Source organism: Poecilia latipinna, unplaced genomic scaffold (genome assembly GCF_001443285.1).
Source record: "Poecilia latipinna isolate Pla-1442-1.1 unplaced genomic scaffold, P_latipinna-1.0 Scaffold868, whole genome shotgun sequence".
Lineage (NCBI taxonomy): Eukaryota > Metazoa > Chordata > Actinopteri > Cyprinodontiformes > Poeciliidae > Poecilia > Poecilia latipinna.
In genome coordinates, this window is record NW_015113484.1 from 166,910 (window position 1) to 185,850 (window position 18,941).

At 39.2% G+C, this 18,941-nt stretch overlaps 3 protein-coding genes across 7 annotated transcripts in view; 1 reads left to right on the forward strand and 2 right to left on the reverse strand.

The window, feature by feature from the left end:
* tram2 (translocation associated membrane protein 2) overlaps positions 1 to 5,414 on the forward strand; it is a 10,712-nt gene extending 5,298 nt beyond the window's left edge. For both annotated transcript variants that reach the window (XM_015048219.1, XM_015048220.1), the window contains exons 2-11: positions 79 to 142; positions 335 to 444; positions 1,309 to 1,425; positions 1,555 to 1,613; positions 2,540 to 2,624; positions 2,800 to 2,870; positions 3,060 to 3,164; positions 3,283 to 3,426; positions 4,738 to 4,895; positions 4,997 to 5,414. In XM_015048219.1, the coding sequence (XP_014903705.1) occupies positions 79 to 142; positions 335 to 444; positions 1,309 to 1,425; positions 1,555 to 1,613; positions 2,540 to 2,624; positions 2,800 to 2,870; positions 3,060 to 3,164; positions 3,283 to 3,426; positions 4,738 to 4,895; positions 4,997 to 5,073 (990 nt within the window). In that variant the 3' untranslated portion in view covers positions 5,074 to 5,414. The remainder of the gene's footprint in view (positions 1 to 78; positions 143 to 334; positions 445 to 1,308; positions 1,426 to 1,554; positions 1,614 to 2,539; positions 2,625 to 2,799; positions 2,871 to 3,059; positions 3,165 to 3,282; positions 3,427 to 4,737; positions 4,896 to 4,996) is intronic.
* A 574-nt stretch (positions 5,415 to 5,988) lies between these two features.
* On the reverse strand, positions 5,989 to 10,851 carry efhc1 (EF-hand domain (C-terminal) containing 1). The gene is made up of 10 exons (XM_015048218.1): positions 10,634 to 10,851; positions 9,772 to 9,984; positions 9,400 to 9,687; positions 9,127 to 9,285; positions 8,007 to 8,193; positions 7,626 to 7,843; positions 7,349 to 7,495; positions 6,530 to 6,743; positions 6,223 to 6,375; positions 5,989 to 6,063 (listed from the first exon to the last, which is right to left on the reverse strand). The coding sequence occupies exons 1-10, from the start codon at positions 10,694 to 10,696 to the stop codon at positions 6,050 to 6,052; spliced, it is 1,656 nt and encodes a 551-aa protein (XP_014903704.1). The 5' UTR covers positions 10,697 to 10,851; the 3' UTR covers positions 5,989 to 6,049.
* Positions 10,852 to 11,305: 454 nt separating this feature from the next.
* The window catches only part of eva1aa (eva-1 homolog A, regulator of programmed cell death a), a 61,242-nt gene continuing 53,606 nt past the window's right edge, over positions 11,306 to 18,941 (reverse strand). For 3 of the 4 annotated variants that reach the window (XM_015048223.1, XM_015048225.1, XM_015048224.1), the window contains 3 exons: positions 16,903 to 17,031; positions 15,038 to 15,193; positions 11,306 to 13,888 (listed from right to left, as the gene is read on the reverse strand). In XM_015048223.1, the coding sequence (XP_014903709.1) occupies positions 13,509 to 13,888; positions 15,038 to 15,193; positions 16,903 to 17,031 (665 nt within the window). In that variant the 3' untranslated portion in view covers positions 11,306 to 13,508. The other variant, XM_015048226.1, reaches the window with a different exon arrangement.

Genomic DNA, 18,941 nt, shown 5'->3' on the forward strand with positions numbered 1-18,941 from the left:
TTTTGGGGGGGTTTCCCTACGGTTATTCTCTTTTTTTTTTTCTTTTTTTTTTTTTTTTTTTTTTTTTTTTTTCTTCAGGCAACAGCAAAGACAGCCATACTCTTTATTCAGCCCCAGTACAACATCACCACATTATCACTAGGTAAGAGGTGACGAAATTATATTTATGACCTTGAACACGTTTTTTTTTTTTTTCCTAACTTAAATGCAGAATATTCCTTTGTATGAATATTCAGCATTATTGTCATTATGTATTAAGGCAGTCAGCTTCTCCAGGATGTTTTAACAAGCCGGACTGTGTCTTGTGTGTTTCTCCCCTCCTTTGTGTGCTTAGAGGGAGAGGTGACTACGTATCATTATGGATGGAAGGACTGTGCCACCATCCTCTTCTATTTCTTCATCGCTATCATCCTCCATGCTGTAGTTCAGGAGTATCTTCTGGATGTAAGCGCCTAAACTGCCAAGCAAAATGCATTTGCAAATCACAGCATTATATAGTGTCTCCTTACTTTTGTTGCAAGGTGCAACAAAAACCTCACTGTATTATCTATGTGCATAACTGTACCACATTAATGTATACAGGAAGAAGTATTTTCTTCCATTACTGATATAAAATTGCAAACATTTGCCTTTATATTATAAGTTTTCTCCGGGTTTGCCAAATTAAATCATTTCTTAAACACCAAGTTTTGCATTTAAAAATGCAAAAAAAATACCTGCCTTTAACAGGTATTCATAGAACCTTTTCATTGTATTCGATCAGGAGTTCATGTGACAGGCCAACACAATATGCATGATTGAGAGGAGCGGGTAAAAGAATAACCAGAAATGAAATTTAACGTTTTGGGCTCCATGCAAATTGGTAGAAGTAATGTGATTATGACAGTGTGAAAGATTGTATTTCAAGTCTATCCAAAGGTCAGAAAATAAACTTTTTTTTCACCTGGCTGGATTTGCACACATCATGATGAGTCACAGTACATCACAAACATTTTCAACACAGGAAAAGGCTGCTTGTGTGTAGCAAAGTCGCATAGTATTTGATCTGTCTTAAAATGCAACCAGTCACTAAGGACAAATGAATTTTATTTTGGCACCTTCCAACAGCTTTTTGTTTGCCTTGAAAGGAATACACTGTTAGAGGAGTGTTTGTCAGCAGCAGCCATAAATGGTATCGCCTGTCTCTTCTTGCCCTGCTTTTTTTTCTTTTGTTTTGTATCGGTGACACTTCCTGGTGCGCCACGGTGACGATCGTTGTGACGGGATCCAGTGTCACTCACGTTATCTGTTGTTTTGTTCCTGTCGCAGAAAGTGAACCGCCGCCTTCACCTGTCAAAGAGCAAAAACACCAAGTTTAATGAGTCAGGTCAGCTGGGTGTGTTCCATTTAGTGTCGAGTGTGTGGAGTTTCTACATCCTCATTACAGTGAGTAAAATATTTTAACTGGTACAACTCCTTATTTATTGATACTCCACAAATATTCCCAAACTTTGGCATGTAGAAATGAGGCAGTTCGAGGGTTTTATTTTGTTCTTTATGATCTTTTCTAAATAGGAAGGATATCTTCTGCACCCCAGCAGCCTTTGGGAAAACTACCCCCATTCGCACCTCAGGTAGATATTTACAAGGCTTACTCTTTTACAAATAAATACAGAGCTGCGTACTCTGGAATATTAAGCAGAAGTCATAAAACATAAGAATTTACATTTAACTGAGTAAAGTCCTGCTGAAAAATATGCATTCAGATTATTTTTATTCATAATTGGCCACCTGTATAATATCTGAGATGCACTGACAAATTAGATTCTGACGAGAATTGACAGTTTTTGTTGTTGTTTTTTTTTATGATGAGACATGGCCTGGTTTGAAGTCAAGTAGGAGTGTAATTTAAATTATCCATGTACTCCATTTAGTTCGAATTGCTTTGGCTTGGGTCATCAGAAGGTCGCCGCATTTGCAGGCAATTTTTTGAAAGTGAATTAAAAGTGGAAAAAATAAAAATGTTGAAAAGGAGTCATATGTTATATGTAGGAAAATGGCCCCAGTGCATAAGTGCAGCGCAGTGCAGCCAATCAGGATATTAAATAATTTTCTTCTTTGTATAAACAAATTATTTATTTTTCTTTTCTTTTTATTTTTTACAGCTTAGTAATTAAATATTTTGCGGTAGTTTTCAATTATGTAGAAACTGGCGAATACACGGCCTGCTGTAAGCAGTGTTTTTATGAAAACATAAATAAGAAATGAAAAGAGATTTTGCACGAGTGCAAATTAAACATGAGCGGTTAGCTGTCCTTCATATTTTAGGCATCCTTTTTTTTTTATGCTGGATCAATTCAGAGTTCAGCCTTTTTCATTGCTCGACACATAAAAAACTCATTCCCCTCTGAAAAGTACTATTTCAAAGAGGAAGCCGCCAATGACCCAAAGAACAGCTTCAGAACGGAAACGCGTTCTGAAGCTGTTCGGAAACACAATGCTTTGCAGCCGTTTTGCTTCCGTTTAATTCTCCCACCGTTCTTCCGTGTTTGCACTCAAGGTTTCAGGTGAAGTTTTTCTACCTCACTCAGCTGGCCTACTGGCTCCACGCTCTGCCAGAGCTCTACTTCCAGAAAGTACGCAAGGTCAGTGGAGGAGGCCCTGGGAACATGGGGAGCTCTGGAGCGGGACTAGATAAGCTTCATTTGTGGACGTCTTGTATAATTTCCCTGCAGATGTGCTAAACAGAATGAGGGGCAGCCTCATGGAAGATATGAGAGCTTGTTGTGTTTCTAAAAATAACTCTGCTCTTTGTTTCAGGAGGAGATTCCACGTCAGCTGCAGTACATCTGCCTTTATCTGCTGCACATCTCTGTAGCTTATTTGTTAAAGTAAGTGTCCGTGAGGAGGAGGGCTGATTGTTAATGCGATAGTGAAGTGTAGAAGGTTTGCAAAGAAGTTTACATTAGTTCTGATAAGAGCAAAGTGCTAAGATAACCCAGCTCGTTTGTTTTGTGGTTTTGCTTGTGTACGTCCTCAAGTTGATTTTTAATTTTTTTTTTTTTCTCTCTCTTCTGCAGTTTGAGCCGTGTGGGCCTGGTGCTCCTTTTTCTCCAGTACGTGTCAGAACTGGGCTTCCACATTGCGAGGCTCCTGTACTTCACTGATGAGAATCATCAGAAAATGTAAGGGGATTCTTTCCCAGATAGGTTCCAAGTCATTCAGCTGTAAAAGGCTCATTTGCATTAATGCAGCTGCATGCAGGGCGAATCTGAAAAACGCCACGTTGCTGTGTTGGTTCAGGTTTGATCTGTGGGCGGTGAGCTTCGTGTTTACACGGATGGCCACTCTGACCCTGATGTTCCTCGCCGTGGGCTTTGGTTTGGCCCGCTCTGAGAATCAGGGGCTGGACATAGAGACGGGGAACTTCAACACTGTTCTGATAAGGTGAGCCCTGGTTTAGGCTTTTTTTGACAAATATGAAAAAAAACACACAAAAAAACCCGAATGATCTCAATAAACATTGTACATCTTTAACTGAAATTGATGCCTGGTACAAGACTGGCTGAAAAATGTTTAATGTGATGTTTGGATCAGACCTTCTGGAAACTACAATCCGATGATTAGAACATCTCTTAAACAGGAAGTAGTTATAAGTGTATGAAGCAATCGCATCTAATTGTGAAAGTGGACAAAAATGCTGAGTCATATTTTTTATTTATTTTTTTGGAGATGCGCATAAAAGACAAGTTAATTTTTTCTTTTTTAGCCTACTCAATATTTACTCTACTTAAACATTCCCTCTTTATTAGTCAGTTTTATCGTTTGAGAAAAACCTGCCACTCTACAGCCAACTCCTACAGCACTATAAAACAACTTTGAAAAAGAATTGTTCTGATTTACTTACCAAACCAACAAAAAAAAGCTCACTTTTAAGTTCACTCTGCTACTATCATCATTTTTTTTTCTTTTTTCCAAAAAAGTATCGGCATTTTTTTAACATGTGAACCTGAGCTGTGTTTTGTTTTGAAAGGTTCCCCTTTAGTCCCCAATAAAATATGAAGATCTTTTTCAATTTAAAAAGAAAACTGCTGCATAAAATACATAAATTCCCCTCTTTAATGGCAGTGTTTACTTTGAAAACTCAACAAAATGAGGCTTGTTGGATTTATACCAACAATATAGAGCAGGAGTTATTGTAAAGTTTCAAAATTAAATATCCACAGAGATAGTATATTATCTCTGTGGATGTTACTTTTTATATTTCTAACTATGAAATAATGTGTTGTAAATCTTTTTTCTTCAAGTGAGTCTATGGGTAATAGATGGTGTGGGTGATTTTGAAGCCTTTTGACAGCAGGATGTTATTTATCAGACAGAATCAGTTCCTATTAAAAGAGTTTCTGTTCTTTATAATGTGTGGGCTTGATAAAAGTTTGTGGCTGAAATGTTAATTTCTCAATTTTGTTTTTCTTTTAATAAGAAATTGATAAAGGTTGAGCAACATCCAACATTGGTGTACTGAGATGCTAGCATCAGGTTAATTTACTGCCTTGTTAATTATTATTATTATTTTTTTAAGTATTTATGACAACCGGCCAGCTAGTTTGAATCTGTTTGAACATCGCAATTTTCAATCCAGACTCCCAGCACAAACAGGTCTTTTGGAAAATATTACCAGGCCTATTTAAAAAAAAAAAAAAGAATGTCAGAGTGAATAGCAGCAGCTCTAATCTTCTCTCGTTTGGGCCTGCTCAGGATGACTGTTCTACTGGTGGTGTGTTTGACTCAATCTTGGCTCCTCTGGAAGTTCATCCGCTTCCAGCTGAGGCGCTGGCGGGAGTTCAGGCACGAACAAGCCGTCCGCAAGAAGGCTACCGCAAAGCAACCCGTACGGCAATTAAAGAGGGACACATGTGAGCTCCTGAGATGATTTTCTTTCATTCCTCATGTCTCGCTCTAACTTTGATGACGCGTCAGAGAATATTCAAACTTTTCTCCTCTGTCTCCCTGCCAGTCGGTCATCATGAGAACGGGGTGCTTAAAGCCGATAATGGAGTCTCGCAGCGGACAAAGAAGCTCAAATCCCCCTGAGGTGGCACACTTCCTGGCTTCAATGGTGACTTCATCCCTAATTAAGGTTTCTCATCAGCACAGCAGGGAAGCTGAGGGGGAGAGAGCTGCCGCCGGTCACAAAGTTTTGGCTGAGAATGTCCTGTGATGATGATGCAGGGACTCGGTGACTACAGACTTTTGGCTTGAATGCTGGAATATGAAAATCCAAGGACATCCTTTGAGCCCAACAGACATTTATTCCTCTCATTGTATCAGTATTTGTTTTTTTTCTGTTTTTTGTACGTCCACACAGCCTGTGATCCAACACTAGGGCACACCGTTAGTGATTCATAAACAACAAATAAAAAAAAGTAAAGTGAGTACTGTGTGCTGCACATGTTATCTTTGTGTCCATGTTGAATGTGATTTTGCATACTCTCAAACATAAGTACTGTACTTCAGCTCATACTAGTGAGCTGGCTTGGCTTTGTTTTCCACTCTGCTCCGCCGGGACAGAAAATCGTTGTTGATGAAACGATATGAACTAACCAGCAAAAAAAAAAGAAAAAAAAAATATGTATCATGCATTTGTCACTGGCCACTTAACAGATTTGTATAAAGTATATATTGTGAATGTTACCGCATGCCATGCCATTTCATGTCTTTTTTTTTTCTTTTTTTACCCCCCTCTGTTTTGTTTATCATTTATTAAAAAATACATAGGTCTGAAACAGATGTTTTTTTTTAATTATTATTCTTGTTTTTAAATGTTTCCTGGATTTGTTTTTCAGTCTTACATTTCTGAAACCCTGTCAGCATGAAGCCTGAGATTTCACTAATTATCGGAAATGACACCAAGCTGGTTTGTAGCCAGCTGAGAGTTCTTTTGCGTTTCAGTGGAGGACTTTAGAGTAAACACAGCACCACAATTTCATTTTATTTGCATAATACTTTATTCATTGCCTTTGGGGGGGAAAAAAAAATATCCAGAATTTTCTTCAGGTCATGGAGCTGATTATTTTTCTTCACCTGGTAAAACAAGGAGACGCATCAAGTCTTAATTTGTTTGAACTTATGTGGAAAGAGCGACACCTACTGCATGTAAGGAGGACATAACAAGCAGACAGATGTAGAATCTGAGGTCAATTTAAAAGGTTACAGGAAAAAAAAGGCAGATTTAATGGTTACCTTTTTGCTCTACTGCCATGCCGCTCTCCTTCTCTGCTCCTACCGTTTGTTTCAGTGACTCCAGAGTCTGAGAAGGGACCTGATCTGAGTTGGACTCCAAGTATTTAAGCACGTAGAGGTCTGCGTTGATCAGAATGAAGCGGTGGCTGAAAACTGATAAACGGTAAGCTCTGTGTTAAAGTCTTGTAACTGACTTATTGGGCAGATCTCACGGTCCATGTATGACATATTTACAGCACAGCTGTAGCAAGACTTGTAACATTTGCACGACTTCATAACAATCTTTCAGGACTGAAATTAGGATTACCCTCCACAGTGGCTCCGATAACAAGGTCTGCAGGTGTGTAGTACACAGGATTATCCACAGTGGAGCCTGGCTTGGCGACTTGGCACTTTGCCAGAAACTTCCCACTAATAATGCCAGAGTTGCGCCTTGGCGTTTCATAAATGCTGATCATGTCGGTGTCCAGGTGGTAGGACAGTATAAAACGCCGGTCTCTGTCTTCAGGGTACGGGGAGTCCTGAGGGACAGTGAAGGAAAACTTAAGTCTGGAGGGACTGAAGCGTTAAGTGTCTCCTTAATGTACCATAGTAAGTAAATGTAGTTCACTGTTTGACTTACAGTGCCAGTCAGAATGTGATATACAAGTATTTTTCTACCATTCGTTTTCCAGGTTAAAAGAATTATACGACAAACAGCTTCAATGAAATAAAGTTGCGAATTCAATTAAGCTGACTACAAAATTTCTCTAATCCACAAAGGGTTAAAATTCAAGAAATTAATGGTAGCCTACTTAAAATCAGTTTTACACCATTGTCTTGTAGAAACTCTCAGTTGTGTCAAAGTTTCGCGCCAGGAGTACGAACACAGCTACGAATTATGAGTACAGTTTCTTTGGCTTGCTAAGGCAAATTTAGGAAAATATTAGTGAACGTTTGAGGCTTTCTATTATTTCGAACCTGTAAATATTTCACTCTGATAAACAAAAGATCACATTGTTCATTAAAGGCCTGAAATTAATGGGACAACAATGTGAATGACGAGCGAATGTAAAACTCTGAGCAGCACTGTATGCTTGGTTGATACTACTGCGGCAGAGTTTATTATTCATCAGTGGAATCTCACCAGCTTGGCAACGTAGCGAAGCTTTTTGTTGCTGTTTACCAATCTCTTCAATATGTTATGTTTGGGAGGCTCAGGAATTAAAGAATAACAATTTTGGAGAGAGTCTTCAAGAGAGCCAAATCCGTTGTAGGGTGGAATCACCTGTGCCTTTGGACGGAAACAAACACACTTTAGCATTAGATAATTTAAAAGATGTATGATCTATGATGAGCAACACAATGCAGAATTTATGTTTTTTTTTTTTTTTTTTTTTTTCTGCAAATCAGCAAAGCCATACCTTCTTTGATTTGTCTTCCATCTTTGGTATCTCTACAGCTTTCATGTCCATGTCTGGGTAATTCTTCTGGTAATATTCTCTAGTGAAGCCGTCGCAGTCGTACAAAAAGAAGTGATGGCTCAGGAGCTTGATCTTTTGACCCAGCTGGAAGTCTTTGGGGGAAATATACTCCTCTACAAGGTCGTCGGAGATCTCCATCACAATGCTAGGGAAGCTCTCTTAAAGGAGTGGAATTTAATCATGCATCTTCATTTTATGTAGTAGTTCATTGTTTGAGCATTTTTTTTTAAATTAAGTATGAAAATATTTCGACTTAAAATGAAGAAATATTTACATATATCAATAGCTACGTAGTCGCTTACACATCTTAAAGCAACCTACCTTCTTTGACTTTCTTGGGTATCCTTTGTCGGCTAATGAAAAGAGGGAAAGGGTCGCGGCCACTGTTGCGTTGATGAGCCTCTCTGACATCCACAGTGTCGTCGACCAGGTAATAGTAAATGATGACAGGCCAGGTGTGACTCTGATAAGCATCACATTCGACCCACTGGCCGTAGAATCGGAGCACCTGACCATAAATCAGAAGAAACAGGGAGTTAAGATATAATTAATTAATTAAACAGCTTATGAAGATCATATTAACGCCTTCTGAAAAAAAAAAAAATAAGTAGTTGCACTCAAAATTCATGCTTGCCATTCAAAGACGGAGAACTGTATCACTACTCAGGATTTTGAATTCAACAATACCTCTTTGAAAGATGGACGTGTTTTATAGACTGATTTCTACAATTATTGCTGAAACATGAAAAAGAGAAGTGTATTTTAAACTATTTTACCCTTTTTTTGTCTTTCTAGAAATTATTGTGTGTGCTTTGTTGGACCTTGTAATGCAACTGCTAGCCGATTTTATTTGGCACCCTCTCCACGTAACAAATGTAAATCCCCCTTTCAGAATTGTCTTATTTCTTTGTGGCATACTGTCACCAAGTTGTTAGAAACATTTCTCAGAAATATTGGTCCACATTGACACCATACAGTTACTGATTGGTCCAGTCTCCTACTCTGGTGGATCACTGTCTTGCTGTAAGTCTCCCCAAGAAGATAGATAGTGTGCTCATAAAGGGATGGACATAGACAACAAAAGTACCAATTTAAGTTTCAGTATTGAAATAAAGGTCGATTAATATACCAAGGCACCCAAACAGTTTCAAGAAAATCTAAAACACATGTTTACACCATCACCAGCAGCAGTTAATCCAAGGAAGGGACACAAACATGCTCTAGCTAGAACTGAGGATTATCAAACCAAGCAAAATGTCCTGCTATTGTCCTTTTTTGGTGAACTTGTGTGAAGTGTCGCGACAGCTTGCTGTTCTTAGTTGACAGGCATGACACCCGGTGTGTTCTTCTTCTGTAGCATTTCTTGGTTGTAACAAATGGTTATTTGAGCTCTTCCCTTTCCATCATCTTGAAGTAATCCGCCCATCTGCCCTGAACTTACCATGGAGTCCATATGAAGAAAGCGGTATAATTTCTCGAACTTCGCAGGGCTTTTGTTGACATGTTCTTGGTTTGGTTTGATACTACGGCGTTTGATGTAAGGATCTTCTGGTGTTTTTTCTGGCTCATTCAAAACGATGCCCTCACTCTCCATGAACTCCTGTTCAGAGGATGTGAGATATAGACAAAGAATGTGCATGTTTCCAAAAGCAGACCTATGAATGCCACTGCATCTTTTTTTGTGTGAGGTACGCATAGGTGGTAATTACTGTACCTTAGTGAACAAATCACAGTCTGAGATGCGGTACGTGGTCCCATAGACCTCCAGGTCCATAGCAAGGTTGAGATCTTTCCAGTTGTAATAATTCCCAAACTCATTTTTTGGCAAACGCTGACGTTTGATACGCTTGCCTTGTGGTAGCCCAGAGTTCACCACTGATGGCTCGATGATGCACATGCTGTCATCCTCAAGGTAATAGTAAATGGTCACGGGGCGAACACGGTAACTTTCTGCAGGGGAGTGCAAGATTTCCTCCTTGAAGTGTCCATAGAAGCGAAGAACCTAAAACGTGGCATGCAAGTAAAAGGCATTAAAAAAAAAAGTACACGCTAACCTGTATAGATATTTTTCTTCGCGATCTCAGACCTTCTTATCGAGTGCCACATGAGCTGGGATGAATTCTTCATATTCCGGCTTATCATACACAGTATATGGCGTCTCAAAGCACAGTTTATCAATCTCGTGGTGAGTTAATGGCTCTGCTGCTAGAACCTCCTTCCCAATGACCACCGAGGGACGATAAGACAGAGCAAAGCCATTCTTATAGCCGAGTGTCTGGGACCGATGGAAGGCTGTCTTCTGCACACACGGAGCACTGAGAAGTCAATGACAAAGGCCTAGCCAAATCACAGTGTAAATCTGGACTTACCAACACTAAGCATGTTCATCAACACAAATAGAAAAGTGTGAGCAGCAATGATATAAAAAAAATGTAGCTGCTGGATCAAACATTCGCTGTAAATATATTTAGTTTAAAGCCTAAAAAAAGGAGTAAAGTGGTGGGTCTTGACATTTTTTTTTATATTTATGTAGGATTTATGGCTCTAAACAAGTTTTTTTTACTCGGACTGAGAGTAAAAAAAAAAAAAAAAGCTTGTTGGATTGTAAAGGTTATAGTCGCTTTATATTCATCTAGACCTGACAATGTCTTGAATTTACCATTCTCCGTGGACACCCTTACTGAAAACTGGGTCGCTGAAGCCAGAAATTCTCACATACTCGTATGTTAAGGGGAAAATGTCTTAGCTCTGAAATTCGTTTGTTTTTTCGGACCTTTAAGTTAAACGAGCCCCGACTTGCTGTCTAAAGGAATGCGGTAGCTGCATTTTCATTACCGGGGGACACATAGCTATTTTACGAATAAAATTGAACTTCTTAAACAAGACCTTAAATCCTTAAAAAAATTAAAATAATAATAATAATAATAAAAATATGTTCAACAACTTACCGCCAGATCCCGAAATGTGTATCCAGGTATAAATGGTAATCCGTTATTCCACTCGGTGGACATTTTCTGTATCGACTTTCTTCTGAAATTCCCTTCACTCTAAAAGCCTGGTAATTCCCTGTTTTAGGAAATTAAAAGGATTTTTTTTTCTTTGACTCGAGCAGCTGCACAACACTTCCACTGTTTAGGTTATGGTATCCATGGAAACCGTAAGCCGACAACAATTTTAAAGCAAAATGCGGAATTATTTTTTAACCACACCGAAAATGACACGAGACAGATTCATCCATGCTGATGAATCAATACGGATATCAACACTGTTATTTCTTATCACAGCAGCCTGAAGTTTGTTTCTGTATAACACAAGTTGCATAACTGTTATTCAGCCAGCAGGTGGCAACAAAGCTCACATCTCACTGAGACCAGCTGACTTGTTGCTATTATTAAAGATATGATTAAGTTGTTTTTCTCCTACTTATTGATTTATCCAGGTACGCTGTTGAGTACCACTTCTCATTTACGAACATGACCTGGCTACAAACCAAAATAGAAAAACAATATACAGTGTATGAAGACCAAAAGTACTTCAGTTTTATGTGGTAAAGAGCACATATTTAAATGTTTTTGAAGAGAAAAATAAGAAAAGAAAGAAAAGACAATGTGGATGATCACTTAATTTGAACACAGTTTATTTAAAGCACAGATGACATAGTTTATTCTGACAGATAGCAAAGTTTAATTTATTTATCACATAGGCATAATAGTCCATGTGGACTGGTCCGTTATAATAATATCTCTGAAATGCCCTGTGTGTTCTGTAACAAAACTCTGTTAAAATATTACAAAGCCAAAGGCAGTAGCTTATGTTATCAAACTGGCAATGTGACTGAAAAACAAAAGCAGGTTACATGTCAGCTAGGGGGGTGCATCTCAATAAATTAGAATATCATCAAATAACTCATTCATGACAATAGCTGAATTCAAAAGCAAGAGCTTAAGCTTTTTGATTTTGATGAATAAGGCTTACAGCTAATAAATAACCAGGAGGTTAGTTAGAAAAGACAAAAAAAATAATAATTTTTTTTTCGAATGCATAAATGTTAGCCTAATGAATTGTATGCCCATGTTCCATGGATTAAATTTGCTCGACTTGGTCTGAACTTCTCCTGGAATACATTGCTCCATTAAACGTAATATTAATACGCTTGAAGACAGCAGTCTCTGCACCAGCAGTTTGTGTAATAACATGAGGATTGTGTAAAATAACAGTAAAACAAAACAAAACAAAACAACGTGTTTTTATTGGTCTTATCTCTTAAAAATTTTCTCAATAACTGAATGTTGTGTTTTTACTAGCTGCACCTCATATTAATCAAAGTTAACAGAAACAAATGTTTGAAATAAGCCACTCTGATTGAATTTCATGTTTGAACGGATTGACTTGTACAAATGAACTTTTCAATGCATTCTAATTTACTTATACCTACTTGTTTATTGTGCAGAGCTGGTGCCTTCTTCAGATAGCCACAAACATCTGTTCAGGACCACTAGCTTTACAATTGGCGATAGCCCAGCACTCCACACAATGTTTAAGGAGTGAAGACCAAAACAGGAAAAAAAAAAAAAAAAAGAAAGAAAAAAAAACGTTCAAGCAAAACCACTGGTACGAAACTGGTATATTGTTGTAATTTTCATATCCATCAGAGTACATAGCAAGTGCAATATTAAATAGAAACATTCAGATGTGACACAAGCTTCACCTTACCATTGTGACTTTACTGTAATAGTGGCATGCAAATGAAGTATTTTGAGTTAATTAGCTCACCTGTTTAAAACATTTGTTAAATTCTACCAACTATCTTCCATAGCTAGGAAAAGGCACTGATCTGTGAATTACTGTATCAAAAATAAGGTTATAAATCATTAAAAACCTCTTGGAGGCTCTTTGCATCATATTTCTAGCTATTTTCTTTCAATGCCTTAAAAAAAAAAAAAAGAATTTATTTGGTCTGCTGATGACCCCACTTTTTTTTTTTTTTTTTTTTTTTTTTTTTTTTTTTTAGGAAGAAAGCGCATCAGCCAAACACAGAAACACTAGGATTGCATCCCTGAGGTGCCAGACAACTTTTGCCACGTATAAAAATATTTAAAAAATAAACCATACTTGAGAGCAAAAGGTCAACATCTATTAAATATTATAAAATACGTCTCATAAGGATTGAGATGAATCCCTCGCACTCACACAAGCACACGCACGCACACAAAATCTTTTGGTTTTACGAAGCTCAAAGGCAGCATGGTTCACCGTGGAAAGATTGTCTTAATTCATCTCATTGTCAAGCGCACTTTTTTTTTTTCTTTTCTTTGTTGAAGTTCATACTGAATACTGGAGAGTAGAGAGCAGAACGCTCAAAGTTTCACAGTCTCATCCAGCTGCCAAGTGTTCTGTGTGTAATAGACCCCTGTGAGGCCGTGGTCCTTCAGCCTCCATGTAGTCTCTGCAGGCCTGTGTATGTCCAAGGCAACCAACCCATAAATCCCGACTTCAAAAAGGCCTACTGAAGTCAACAGAGAGTCGGTGTTGCCCCTTCACCCCTCACTTCCGGCAGTAAGGGCGAGGTAAGCTTGCCGTGTGGAGCCCAAGCTTATTGCTTGACTGAGGGGGGGGGGCTGCACCTTATGACACCCAGTGGAACACGCAGACCACCTTACAAGCCTGCAAAAAACCTCCCCTCTGTTTTCAGAGTCCACAGCTGCATTTGCATGCTTGCTTCCAAAGCTCCGTGCCGGCCTTCTCCGGTTCCTGCCCTCATGACCAAGTGCCTCCTGGATTTAGTTCAAGGAAGTCTTCAACAAGAACGACCGAAGGCGGTGCTCAGTAATACCGATTGAGGCTCCGTGTCCCTGGAATGTCGGGCTGCCCGTTCATCCAGATCTCCCGTATGATCCGCTCCCTCTCCTCGAGCCGCTGGGCTCGCTCCAACTCCTCCGCTGACGTGAAAACGTTCATGTTGAGCGTGCGCTCGAAGCGCCTGTGCCTCCGCGCCGACAGGTCCGACGTGGTGTCCCAGTCCGAGTCCGAGTCGCTGGAGTCCGAGGATGAGTGGGCGGGGCGGGGCGGTTTCTTGACGGCTGGCCGCTTCCGAGACTGGCAGTCTGTGCGACAGGAGATCTGGACCACCAGGGCAAAGAGGGTGAGGAAGAGGCCCAGACACACACCGCAGACGAAGAACAGCGCTGCCCTTTCGGGATGATCTGTTTTTGAAGAGAAGGAGCATCGGAAGAGGAAAAGTTCCAAATTAGTGGGTTTCTAATAGGAAAGAGGGCAAATATTTGATTAGACCTAATTAGATATCTAATTTAAGTAGGCCTATTGGGAATTTATGTAAACATTACATTATATTTATAAAAACAAACAGCATGCCAAAACGTTTTCAGGCTTTAAAAGCATTAAAAACACAGGCGGACAACAATATGGAGATGGAACAAACTTGGACTGAACTATTTTCCATTATTAACAATAATTAATATACAACGTAGATTTATTTTAATTTTTTAGCCATTTAAAGAATGTGTTTGAAGGTCATGTTTTCCAAAATTTTCAATTTGATAATTGCACTAAGAATAATTTAAATTAATGAATCAATAAGTATGGAGCATCTGTTTGGTAGTTTTCCACATTTCTGGGAGCATTTCAGACGTTCTCTTCTCTTGTGAGCGAAACAAGCTGGTCTAAGCACAAAATGAAGAAAAACGTCATCCTGAGAGAACAGATCTCAGATTCTTCTTTGCAAAAAATACACTCCAAATTCTGAGAATTTTGTTTGTCCTCAAGGAAGAAATCCCACTTTGCAATCATCTCCGTGGTTTGGCTCTCACTGGTTGTTTACATTTAGCTCCGCTGCGGCGAAATCGATGGATCCACATGATCTTTTGACTACACTGAGAAAAAATAATCTCAGCATTTTTGAAACTGCATCATCACACTCACTTATGCACTTGAAGTTTCAACTAAAGAAGAAATAATAATAATAATAATAATAATAATAATAATGATAAAAGAAAATGTATTCTTTGACTGTGGCGTAACTTCTGCAGCAAACATTTTTTGATCATAAAATGCTATTACTATTAAATACGCAAGACAGTTTTTAGTTTGTGCGAGCTAATGTTCTTGGATGTTTATTTTTATGCATACACAATGCATTTCGTTGCAAATAAACAATTTTTTCGGTCACAGAGTTGGATATAAAACCCTCTAATAAAGTCTGTTCAGATGACCTACAGTTTTTCTCCTTCTTTTGCCCTTTTTTCCTTCATGATATCAGATGAGTGCAATCACTACTACGGCTGACATCTGGATATTCTGTGATGCCTCATTAGATTTCGCCAACAGCGTCCTACCTGATATGTAGGTGTACGCCGCCAGTGCATTGCTGATGAGAGCCATGTTGGCTCTGGAGGTGGAGTTGATCACAGGGTTCATGCCTGATGGCTGTGATGAACTGTTTCCGCCGCCTCTTCTGGTGTCAGATGGTTTCTTCTTGTCGGGGCTCCGAGCTAAAGGTTGCAGTTTTAAAAGCAGTAAGTCACCGCGAAGCTTCAACTTCGAGCCCATTACATTCAGTGCGAGCAATTCATCATTACGAGGGTAATTTATGGCAAAAACAAGTGCGTATTGTGCAAACATCCGTCAGAAAACCGAGTCACCTAAGGCCTCTCAGGAGAATTTCGCTATGTTTTGTCAAAGATGCACAGAGAAATACAGAAGGTGGAACAACATCTGCTTCTGTTTGATTTACTCTGACTCAAAAACTTTAAGCGACAGAAAACCACATGGAAATAGTTTTCAGTTTGGCAACATTTCAAAACTAGCCCCCTATGTCTCAGGAGGTTGTGTTCATAAAAAGTAACAACTTTTTGCTACTCTGGATTTTCGTCATTTCTATTTGTGTTGCCTTTGGTCATCTATGTCCCGGTGTAATTGTTGCTCTTTTTAGCCAGAACATAATCTCCATGAATGAACAATGCACTGCCAGAAAAATAACCTAAAAGCAGATGCAAGATGCATCCGAGTGTGGTTACATCGTCATGCTACTACGGTTGGACTTTTTTGTTTGGTGAAGGTAAGCAGGCTTTGGTAAACTGTCTTACCTCTAATTGCAGGTTTCTTAAGGTGTGTCAGACTTTTTTATCTGATAAATACAGCTTAGATTGGGGTTGCTCACTGTGCAGTTAAGTGGTTCCACCGGGACCCATTAATGTGGCGAGCACCTAAGTCCAACATTCAACATGGGTATCTCTCTTTATATCAAACACTAAAATATCCACAAAACCGTGAAGAGAAAACACAGGAAACAGAAGAATGTTGCTTCAATAATAAAATAAAAAAAACAATTTGTTGAAAAAAACTTAAAACTACATTGCAGAAGAAAATAGGGCACTTTTTCTAAAGAAAAACGCTCTTTAACACCTGGATCTAAAACACAGACAATGATTAGAGACGGCACATTCCAGATGCTGTGCATTTCCAACAAGTCTGCATATCAAAACAACAAGCTGTTGACATTTTTAGCTGGCTTTAGCATAGGTTCAAACTATGTACCTTTAACTGTTTTCCTGTGACATACGTCTGTCTGCCATTGTACAGTCACATTAGAGATAAAAACAGGTTTTTCCCGATAAACTCATAAAGGATTTTTTTTTTTAAGTTGTGCAAGGAAGTGAATCTATTTATGAGTCAGAGGCTGTCAGTGCTGCATCATTCCCAGTTCCCCTGTGCTCCCCCCCCCCCACCTCTCTATTAACTCCTTGTTCATTCAAGCATCCTCCTGATCAGTACTGTGCCGGTAGCTGAGCAGAGTAATGAGTGTTGGATGTGAGCCAGTGTCCCTAAAGAATGAAGCTTTGTTTGAGTTTTCTTCATTGCCAGGCTCTCCACTTTTTTCCAATTTCAGTCTTTCTCTGTCTTTTTACCTCCCTGGATGTTTGACATTATAAGACGGGGTTAGACTATGCTTACATGCAGGCTAATCAGTGGATCCTCGAATGCTTAATGTTTGAAAGGCCACTGATCACAACGTGAACTCGACACATATGGAAACAGTTACACATGTGACTTTTTAGTATACACATACCTCTAAACTTGAGCCATAAATTATGATTGGTCGTGAGTCCTGGAAGGCTTCAAGACTGTTCAAGTGTTCTCTTTAAAAGGCTGAACGTTTGAGTCTGGAGCTATCAGCTTGTGCATTTGCTCTGTTGCTTACTTGGAACAGTGTTCTGGCCTGAACTTCCCCCAGAAGGCCCGTCTCCCACCACATTGGGGTCACGGGTGGCAGAGGGTGGGTGGTACACCGTTGGTCTGCGGCCTGGCTCCTGGAGCAGTCTCTTTGACACTTCAAAGAAAGGGAAAAGCAAAGTTAAAGAGTTAGTTGAAGGAGCAGATAATTAAAGAAAAATATCTTTTTTTTTTCCTAAGGTACTACTAAATAAATGTTTAACAACTTCTGTATATTTAATGTAATGCTAGCCTTATAGCTAAGTGGCTTACATAGGTATTTGCAGCTTAATATAACTGCTTCAAGCCACAATGATGAAAGAAATTAGCAAATTTTCCACCTTAAAAAAAGTAGACTCGTGAATAAGATGCAAGAGAAAGTGAACACAGTTTTTTTTAACAGCAGTAAGAATACGTTTTGGTTTTCGATTCACAAAAATAGCGAGTAGATTGTGTTATTTATTTTAGTTTTGAATTTTTGGGTAAAACCCCTGATGCGTCACTTGTACAGGGAGAATCTCATACCTGCCTGTAGTTGTGGCTTAGTATTCTCTACATGAGCTCTGTAAGCCCTTGTAGAGACTAAGTATAAGCTTAGTCTCTACAAGGCTTTTCCAATTGCAAGCCATGATTTCCATTTTTTATTCGGAACTAATCTTTCAATGAAACTAAAGATCCAAGACAGGCTACAGCAGACGCCAGAGATGCTTAACAGATGCTGCTGATGAAGACTGAGAGTTTCCCTAATGCCTGGTGCGTTTCATTAAAGCTAAAAACGAAAGAAAAACAATCATTAAACAGCTACTGTACGAAGGAGACAGATGTAGAGAACATCCTGGCCATGACTCACACTCCTCCTCGTGCTACTCACCGATTCCCAAAAGTTAAGATTCTTCTGTTCCCCCTTCTCCCCTTTGCAGCCCCCCCCACCCCCTGCCACCACTGCTACCCCGGTATCCTAACAGCACCCCGTGAGTCAGAGAGTCTGAACTCTTTCCCCCCCCAGACACAAACCCACAATGCAGTGGGTTATACATTCCTGTTCGCTCAAATGTGGTTTTTCCAGACCAGGCCACGCTCCGGTCACCTTGTTTATCTCCCTTGTTGTATCTGCAGTGATTTGCAGCTCCACAGATGACCGGCTGTCCGGCTTTCTGCTGTTCTCTCGCGTTCATCTCTCTGGACAAGCAATCGGACGATGAGGAAAGATTTGCTCCGTGTTACTACAGGCATCATCAGCTCTCCTAATACTCAGATTCTGACACGTGATTGAGGCCGAAAAAAAAAAAAAAAGAGAAAAAACAGACAAAAACGTCCAGTTTGTTTAAAATCTGGGGAAATAAATATACTTTCCTGGGTTGTCATTTGGCTGTGATCCAAAAGCCAATCAAAACTAAGGAAGGAGCTGAGCAGACCACACTCCTTCCAGTCACTGGATACTTATCCCCTAGACATATTACAAGGCTTTTCCAATTGCAAGCAATAATGAAAATATAACCACTGACATTCAAAGCTTTTACTCTCTGGGAATTCTGTTTGGCAGAGTTATGCGCTTATCTGTACAGCACTGTGTAACTGCTGGAGAACATTTCATTGCCTTAATAATAATTAGATTTACATCATATTAAAAGGGAACAGCAGTCTGAATTCCAAACTATTTGCAATTGTCCCAAGTGACCTCCAAAAAAGCAGTCATACTGCCGCTTTAATTGGTGTCCAGAGGAAAATATAATGGTTATAAGGGTCGGTAAAATGTGAGCAGATTCTTTGGAGAACTTTACCACCATTTCAAGGAACAATCTGGCAGCACTGGACTGAAAAGTGATGTCAGGTTTGAATTAAACCAGGTAATTTATACCGTATGTTTGTAATTGGGTATAAGCGCTTATTGTTGCATGAGGACATTGTGTGTTTTAAATTGGCCTTTTTTTTTTTTTTTGTCCACAAAAGTTCTGGTTCAGAAACAATGTGTAGCATCACACCCGATATGATTTCAAATATTTCTCTAAACGTCTTGGCAAACGAAAC